At 42.3% G+C, this 9577-nt stretch overlaps 1 protein-coding gene across 1 annotated transcript in view; it reads left to right on the top strand.

Annotated features, from left to right (window-relative positions):
* The window catches only part of METAP1D (methionyl aminopeptidase type 1D, mitochondrial), a gene marked incomplete at its 3' end in the record, with an annotated part of 16428 nt that extends 15383 nt beyond the window's left edge, over positions 1-1045 (top strand). Inside the window, exon 6 of the mRNA XM_010164918.1 lies at positions 882-1045. Within this exon, the coding sequence (XP_010163220.1) occupies positions 882-1045 (164 nt within the window). The remainder of the gene's footprint in view (positions 1-881) is intronic.
* Positions 1046-9577: the final 8532 nt, after the last annotated feature.

Below are 9577 nucleotides of genomic sequence, written 5' to 3'. Positions count from 1 at the left end.
AATTTCTGGAGAACTGAGGTTTAAAACCTATGAAATGCCAAAAAAAAAAAAAAAAAGAGACAGTGTGAATTAATTAAACAGGTGCTACATTTTCAGCACATGAAACTTTGCGGTGCCAGAATGATATGTTTATTCTCTTTCAAAAGTAATCTCTGGAAATCAGAAATAAAAATCCAACGTTATGCCACATTGTAGTTTAAAAGTGAGATTAAAGAAAACATGCAGCAGCGGATGGTGGATTTGGCCTGTGCTTTCGGTGGGGCTCCCTCTGGACATGGGCAGCAGGGTGCACCTCTGGCCCCGCTGTGCGCAGCATCGCCTCAGAAACCCACTGGGGGATGCTGGCTGCGAGGGGGATGCTGGCTGCTTTTTCCCTGCCAGCTGCCAGCGGGTCTCCCAGTGCCCACAGCCAGCACTGGGGCCTGACACCTACCCGTGTGGGGTACAGATCCCTGGCCCCTGGCCCCAGGGGCAGGCAGCCAGGGCAGGTGCGCACCCAACAGCCCCCAAGGTCCCCTTCAGCCCATTCATGGCGCCAACCCATCTTCTCGCATGAAGCCCAGCTAGCCTCATGTCCCGGAGCTGAGCCATGTCCCATAGCTGAGTGATGTCATCATCTGGTGCACTGCTGGGCAGGAGTGCACAACTTCTGCGTTTCTTGAAGTTAAGGTTGGCAACCCTTGTGCACCTTGCAGTCTTTCGTGCTTTGTTTGGGTTCCCCCCCCCTGTAATGTTTTGCTTTTCCGGTCTCATTCTTGCAAATACAGCTTGCCTGTGGTCTGTCTATTGCAATATATAGCTCGTTCCTAGAAAGAATGGATTTAATTAAGGAGATGATCTGTTTCTGGATGCAATGTCTTTACATTTCTGCATGTGTTTAGGTGTATTACAATGGCTACCATGGTGACACTTCTGAAACCTTTTTGGTGGGCAATGTGGATAAATCTGGTCAAAAGTTAGTGGAGGTTGCCAGGAAATGTAGAGATGAAGCAATTGCAGCTTGCAAACGAGGGGCTCCCTTCTCTGTAATTGGAAACACAATCAGGTAAGCCTTATATTGACAAGTAAAGGGAGGGCTGGCAAGTGGGACAAAGGTTATTGGTGGTTTGGTATAAAGCTGATGATATGTTTTATGATTCAAAACCATCATTTCGGTCTGATATCAGTATGTGAACTGCCATGCTATAATGTTGTTCCTTGGGTAAGAGATTTTTTTTTTTTTTTTAAGTGAATTATATTAGGGTCAGCAAAGATAACTGTAGAAAGAGTCAAAGATATTCATAAGGTAGATTTAAATTAACAGATGGAATTTGCAGTGGGTTTTTGTTTATTTTTTATTTGTGTGTGAAACTACACCACTTCTCTCTAGCAGTGTAAAAGGATTGGAAACCATTGTTTTCATTGTCTAGCAATAACGAATGTTGCAAAGGAATTAGTCAACATAAATCAGGCTCTGTTTAAAAAGCAGAAAAATATTTAACTCAAGAACTTCTGATCTTACAAAGAGCAGTGCATGCTACTAACGTCACAGGGGGAAAAAGAGCTCAAGTTCAGAAATTTTTCCCTGTTTTGCATCTCTTCTACCCATCACATAAATGCAGTCATGACTCTTCTTCTGCTGGTGGTTTTCAACAAAAATACGTCTCAGTTTTTTGAGAGTACCTATGGATTATTTTAAAATGTTTGAAAAAAAAAAAAAAGACATATACCATATACATTTCATTAAGCAATAATTCTCTGGAGTATTAATGGTCCCAACATGCTATTGAATACATTCTGATTACTTAAAAGCTGCAAGACTTATTCACCTTGAAAGGATGCTGCTTTTTTTTTCTTTGTAAATCTTCAAATACTTTAAGGAAAAAAGAGAACGGCAAATATCAGTTAGGTGTATTTATAGCTTTAAAAATATTGTAACACAGTCTGAATCAAACTTTAGTAAAACCTCTTTGGGTTATATCTGAGAAGCTTTTATTGAAGACTTTGTATAAAATTGTGTTTTTGACAGTTTTAAATTATAGGCTAACTAGCCTGGAGAAAAAGGATAGTGTCTTTCTGTTCTTTCATAGGAAATGTTGAATCAGACCCCTACTGGGAAAAGAAATTTAATGCATATCTCACTATCTTACTGTCCATGAATATAATAGAAGTGAATTCAAAATGTAGTTTTATTTTTGCAAATGGGATGAGTCGATAGATGCACCTCATATTTTTGAACACCTAGGGTTCAACAAATTTACTGGTGGTGCTCTTGCATTTTAACAAAATTTATTCTTGAGTAGAAGGGGGCACAGAACACTGGATTCTTATTCAAGCATTCTATCGAGCTCTGCATTCATGGCTGTGTCTAAAGGGCATGTCAGCCTTTGATTCTCTCTGAGAGGTAATTATCCTTTTCCTGTCACGGAACAACAAATGATAGCTAACTACAGAGGCACATTTGCAGTAGTCACATTCATCAACTGCAGAAAAAAAAATTCAATTTAATTGTGCAACACAGCTGCACATAGGCTTTTTGAGCATTTCTGTTGTTCTCCCTGTCTTGCTATTCCTCCCTCCAGATCTATTTTTTAAACTTTTTTTCTGGTTATTTTTTCCCCCTTTTTGTCTCTTCTTCCATTTTTACTCTCTGTACTTTCTTGTTAAAGTAATTTTCCTTTGTGGCTCTCATTCTTTTTTCCCCATTGAAGGCTATGAATGTAGAAAATTATCACAATTACTCATATAATTGAGCCTCTTTGTAGCAAGTGCAACTCCAGTAGCCTTTCTCCATCATGAAAATGGTTTCATTATAGGGTTTTTCATATTCTCTGACACCATCTACACAGAGGAACAGGCGTGCAGATGAGATGTACTAGGAACAGGGTAGATCAGTAAGGTCACAGTAGGAATAATTAGCTCTGCTATGGAAAGAGCATCTAGGCCTTTTACTGCTACATAAATGTACTGTCCGTGGCTTTTAGTCACAAAAAAACTTACTAACAAATGGAGCTCCCGCCTACTACTTTGAAAAAAAGATTTGTATCAACACTACAATTTTCCATCATTAAGACTAATAACACAGAGCCTAGTATACATCAAGGGGAATAAAAAGAAAAATCTCACATTCAAGTGGCGGCTGGGTGCTGACCTTTGTTCCCTTTTTTTGTGTTCAACTTAACTCTTTACAAAAAAGAGCCACACGCCACACCAACATGCAGGTGAACTCCAGCTAGTGCTAGCAAAGCATGGCATTCAGTTGGAAAATCTGATAAATCTCCATGCAGAATAATGCATTTCATTACAGATTCACTACATTAATTCCAGCTGTATTAAAAAAAAAAAAAAAAAAAAAAAAAAAAATAGAATTTAATGTGACATGGGATTTTTGCTGTGTTGCTACGGAGGTCAGTTTACTTACAAAGTGTAAATATATAGTCAGCGCCCCCTTTGAAAAGCAGATTAATCAAAGCTAGAAGCTGTTCAAAACTACATATGAAATAGCAGGTCATTAACTTTATTTCTCAAGATTTTACCGTGTCGATGATTTTAATGTGCTGATTTGTTTAGAACTACTTTAACACTGCCTCTGCTGAAAGACTGGTTATTCATCATTCGACATCTGCATGCAGACAGACATATACACTACATACATACATCAAAATCTTAAGTTTCAGGAGAGTTAGATAACATAAATACCTGAGAACAAGCACTTACAAGGTGAAAACCTTTAGGCCCATCAGAATGGAAATGTGTCTAGGTTTCTTTCATCAGTATTTCTGTAAAGGTGCTCAAGTGGTATGCAGAACGTATCTTAGGCACAAATAATGAGAATATTTCCTTTCTACAATAGGTTTGGGAATAATTATATCGCAGAGGTAAGTTTGCATTCAGTATACTAACGTAGTCTTTGTTATGGAAGCTCAATAGCTGACACTGAGTATTTCATGAGCAGCAGTTCCTTCCACCATCAGCTACAAGTTGCAAATAAAAAATTGCCTGGATTTGTGAGTTACTTTGCTTATAAAAATTTGTATCTTTGCTAACCTGTTTTTATTAAAGGTAATGGCAAAACTGTCAGTCAGCTCCGGTGGAAACAGAATTGGGGCCTATGTTCTGTTTTCTACTATCATTTCTGACCCTTCTCTTTCAGATGTAAAAAAATCCAGTTTGAAATCTACTTTTTAGACAGTGAAATTAGGGACATGAAAGTGTTGTGAGCATAGAGAGCTAAAAAATATAAACGTGATATTGTTAAATAAACCAATTTCCAACTCCTAGGAAAAATAGTAGTGATGAAAGTATTAATAAATGGTTTAAAATGTTTAACTCACATGTTTTGATATTAATTTAGAACAATATAAAGCAGATTTTTAAAAAAATCTGTTCCTATCAGATTATGCACATTTAAACAATAAGTGGCTCAGGCAAAATAAGTCATTTTAATGTCATCTGTGATAGATTTTCCTTGACAGCTACTGTAAATTACAATTACACTGCTTCTCTCTGCACTTGAAAGTAAGCATTGCAATAAATTATCTTTTATTCCAATCCATCATGTCTGCTTTCAGAAACAGAGAACCTCAAATAAAAGTTCAGTGCTATTGTAAGAAAAATACAGTAATTTGTGTTCCAGTTTAAAACTAAAATGTACCTTTCTTTCAAAAAACAATTGTTGGCTTTCAAAAATACTTCTAATTATACCTCAACATTTGTTGTCATTATAGGGAATCCCTGAGTTTGTGCATTCCCTCAGTCTAGGATTACAATTTAAGAGAAAAATACTTTAATATTTTGCCAGTAGAATTTTGTAATTTCTCAAATTAGATAATATGGTACTATTGAAAATAGGTATTTTTATCACTAGGAAGTCTAGTTTAGGCTGAGCTGTTTTCAAGAATTCAAAAAAAAAAAAAAGCAAATATGCCATTCAGTGGTCATTTTGCTAAGAATGTATCTAAGAAAAACGTGATTACTTCTAATTAAGGAGAAAAGGCATTCATACAGATCCCTGAGTAAGAAAACAATTATAATAGATGTGTTACTGCTTTCAGTGTATCCCAAGTGTGTTCACTGCCCAGAAGGGTAAGACAGATTTGTTTAGCAACTTCAACCAGACCACTGCTGGTAAAGTTTCATCCCTGGGGAGAGAAGCTGGCACTGCGGGGGAAGCGTCTCTCGCTGGGAATGAGTTCACTGGGATGTTCAGCCTGGGGAGCGAAGCAGTCTTGCCATCTTCTCTGATCAGACAAATTCTTTCCTTGTGCTGCCAAGAGCCCCGAGAGGCAGTTGCTGTCAATGCTGAAAATAGGATTTGTTTCACTTTGTTCCTTCAGTAAGGACTTAGCATAGCGGACCAGACCTGCCTTGAGGAAGAAGTGACAAAATTAGGTAAAAAGAAAATAAAATGCAGGTTTGGGGGTTCTTTTTCTCCCCCAAAAGGTGGGACTTCCAATCCTAAGACTGAGTGAATGTTTTTTCCTCTGGAGCTGGGATGTCTGTTACCCCATAGAGGCTCCTAGAGGCTGTCTGCACAGGGCCAGCCGAACCTGCTTTCCAGCTTCTTGCAGGAGGGATTTATCCCATTCACCCAAGAGCTCCTTTCAGGGGAGGCTCCAAAGTAGCAGGGAGAGCTTTGTAGAGTAGAAAGTCGGTCCTGCCTGTTGCTGCCTTGTGGCAATTTTCCTGTTGGGCTGCCGGCAGGACGGCAGTGCGTGTCTCCACACTCATCCCTCCTTGCAGAGAATTGGCTGTTGTCTGGCAATATGGGAAGAAGATGCTCAGGAGGGAATTGACACCCAGCTCTCCTATCTCTGTCCACTCTCAGAAGCATGATGCCACCATCTGAGGGGCTCTGCCTATGGGTTTAGGTGGACAGCTTGGCCCTCAGTGATGTTCCTTTAGAATTGGGCTGCTGTCGGTCCATCCTGACACCAGAGGCCGTGTTTGGCCTTGCCATCTGTAAAAGAAGAGCAGCACTGCAGGTACTCTTGACTCTGCGGCCACAGGGCTGGAACACATGACAGCAGAACATAAAATCAAGTACTGGGCTTATTAAATGATTATGCTTTTAATCCTGCCCAATTCACCTCTGCCCAAGCATGCAACATGGCTTAAAGAATAAAATGTGTGATGATAAATGTTGTCAATGGATATTTTTAACAATTATTATTCTGAAGAATCTTTTTTTCTCTCTCGATGCTGCCAGTGCAGCATGGCTCTGCTGCCCCAGCCTTTGCTCTGGAAGTGATTCATCTGGGGCACGCCCCATGGCTGAGGGGAACTGGCAGACTGGCACATCCACCCAGCATTGCAGCTCTCCTTTCCCAGCGCAGGTGCCAGGCAGCCCAGCTCAGCCATGCTGACTCCTGCCTCCCACCTTCACTGCTTCCCCACTTGCAATCAGGGCTCCTCCGCCTGCCTGATCTTACACTGCCTGTCTGCAAGGGGCAGTGCATGGAGCTGGGGTGGCAATCTTGTAAGGTTGCCTTCCAGGGAAAGCTGGAAAGAAAGGCCACCGCTGACAGATCCTGAGCTGGGCAGTGAGACAACGAGACCAAAATGTTGAGCTGTTGTCAGCAGCAAATGGCAAACTTGTGCAAAACTGCTGCTCTCCATGGCATCCTGGTTTTTTAATCTGATTCCACAGCCTGGGAGTCCTGGAGGCCAGAGAGGCTGAGCAAGATCCACACTTCAGTTCACTCTTTTCAGAGCTGTTTCAAAGTCCTCTCTGCCAGCATTTGCAGCCAACTTGTAGATGTACATTTACAGGATTACCTTTGCAAGTTGTAGCTGGGGTTAGTAGCTTTCTTTTTTTATATGAAAAGCTGAATGTTTTACTGTAACTCCACAGGGATGTAAGAGCTGACTAGGATTTTTTTAAATATGCCAAAGTAAAGCTAATCGTTCTGGAGTGAAATTTCCCATAAGGTACTTCTGCAGCACATGCAGATACTAAAACCAGATTGAACATGGCTGAGTTTCATACTTGTTGTGTATTTTCTCCACAGGTTTTTTCTGTGTCACTTCAGGTTCATTGGCCACGTTACATTTTATGTAAAGATGACTCAAGCTATGTATGTAGACATTATTAAGTGGGAAGGAGGGGGAGCACAGGCATACGTCAGTGCAGATGTCAAAGCCCTGTGAGCTCCAGGATCCCCTATTTTGATCACAGACAGTAACCACTGAAGTACTGATGCCGGTAGAGTTGTTTTCAAGCTGTTTGGCAAGAAAGTGGCAGAATTCACCATTGAAATGCATAAGAACCACTTCTTTCACCGAGTGAGGATGGGATGCTGTCTTAACACTGCCTTCTGTGTGCCCCGGCACTCGTGCGCCCGGTGCCCAGCACACAGCTGCTGTTGCCACCGCCCTCCACGGCACCAGCTGAGCGCTGGGGCAAGCGAGAGCTTCCCCTGCCCACAGGACAGTATGTAGCTCTGGTGCTCAGAATAGCTGCGCAGAGAGAAAGCTTTCTGTCTTGCTACAAAAGATGGATTTTTGGAGGGGAAAAAATCCTGTAATAATACAAAAAATCTCAAAAAATGACCCTGCTCTTTCAGTGGTCAGGGATACTATTGATAGCCGGTGGGATTGTTTATGCTTTTGCAGAAGAAGGTGAAAAAAAAGCTTATTACATGTTGCATGGATGGTGTCTCCCATCTCTCTTCGGAGCATCGCTTCACTCGTATGGGAATCATTATCTGCATTGCTCTGGGCTTGGTCACCAGAGATCTTCCGTTTTGTTTTGTGCATGTTTCTAAGTAATCTGGCTTTCTAACTCCTCACCATTCCCCATGCTTCTTCCTTGGCCTTTAGCATTGTCCCAGCCAGCGGGCCGAGTCTCTGACTCAGATGTAGGTGATGTGGTAGAAGGGCATGGGAGAGAGTCTTTTCCATTGCTAATAGGACTTTTCTCTGTATAAATCTTCATTATTTTTTTTCCACATAAATGATATATAAGGTAAAAACCTGGACTTTGGATACAACCAAATGAAGCCCCATTGGTAACCCTCTTTGCCAGTACTTAGGAGTTTGGGGGCAGCAGCTAAACTTCAAATTTCTATTCTTCTCCAGAGTTGATGAAAGAAATGTGATGAGTCTTTGTATCAGGGCAATGGGTAGGTAAAAGCTAACACACAGGTTCTGTTAAAACATGCTGTTAAGGACTGAACACTGCAGCGTTATTACCCGTTGACCCAGCTCTCTCTCATTGCTGTTTCACCACAGTGGAGCACCGTGTCCCTCAATTGCAGTGGCTTTACATTCTGGGACAGTGACCCAGGGGCACTGGAGCCAGCACTGCAGGGTCTGTGAAGCCTGGTGTGCAAAGGGATTGCTGCGTACAGCAAGCTGAGGCCACTTTGCACCTGAATAAGAGCCTCCCCATGAGGTGTAACATACTTTAATTTCTGTGAGAGCTTGTGCCTTTATTTGAGTTTCTTAACTTTCCCACTTTTCCACCTGCAGTCAAACTCTGAGAAAGCATTTCTTAGGGTGTAAATATAGGCAAGCATTTTTAAGTGTCTACCTTGATTTAAAACAAACAAACAAAGCTTTTAATGTTGTAAGTGAAATCTTTTCAGGCTAAGTGCCTTCCTGACTTGTTCCTGTTTGCTTTTAGAAATAGTGTGGGGATGATATGCAGGGACAGGAGTAGCTTCCTATGTCACTTCTAATCCATCTCCAGGTCACCCCAAATCTCCACACTTTTATTTTTCAGATGTGGGCAGCCTCCTGTCTGAGCTGCCTCAAATCACCCCCTCCACCACTGCCTCCACCTTACTCTGCTTGAGTAAGGGCAGAGCCTAAAAGTGAAGCCTGCAGGCGTGGGGTGGCCCAGCAGCCAGAGGACACCCCACATTTCTCCAGGTCCTCTATTTCTTAGGGACTGGGATAAGATCAGGATGGGTAGGGGTTGGTGCTGGACCGTGTTCCTGCAAGCAGTTTTTTCTTCCCTGAGGCAGGCCATGAAGGACAGAACATATGTCCCAGGCAGAACTGAAATGCCATAATTGTTATGATTTGGTTTTGCTCCTGTGGTGATGGATTAATTAGAAATACATTATTAATTAGCATGAACAGATTTGCTGGAGTTGCAATACATTTTGGTAGTGAATGTTTGCAGTATTTCAAAAGGGAAGCAGTAGGGCTCTTAACTCTTCCCCATCAGCAGCAGGACCCTGTTTTCCTGCAGAAAGCCGGGTGCAGGCAGTGGGTGCATGGCCCAGCATGGGCTCTGCACCCGGGGAAGATTCGGCAAAGGCTGCGGTTTGGTGGTTGGCCGGGACCTCAGTTGCACAACTTGTGCCATGTAGCTGTCCCACGTTAAAATGAGTTCCCAGTGAGCTCATGGAAACGGTTACCGGACAGGGACAAGATGCTGCTGTCTTGTTTAGACAGCGGGGCTGGCACAGGAGCTACCAGCTGCCTCTGCTGGCAGGTGTGTTAACTCTGAAACCTAACAGTGGCTCACCGATGCTAGCTCCAATAGCTGTTGTCTTTGGAGCAGGCACAAAATTGTGTCCCGACGCTGGGGAGGAGGTGAGAGCTTGTGGTAGCCGGGGGATACTGCTGCCGGTACCAGTGTGGGGGC

This window comes from Antrostomus carolinensis, unplaced genomic scaffold, assembly GCF_000700745.2.
Source record: "Antrostomus carolinensis isolate BGI_N321 unplaced genomic scaffold, ASM70074v2 scaffold8443, whole genome shotgun sequence".
NCBI classification, from domain to species: Eukaryota; Metazoa; Chordata; class Aves; order Caprimulgiformes; family Caprimulgidae; genus Antrostomus; species Antrostomus carolinensis.
The sequence above is the reverse complement of the archived record's forward strand: the minus strand, read 5'-3'. Positions and strand labels throughout refer to the sequence as shown.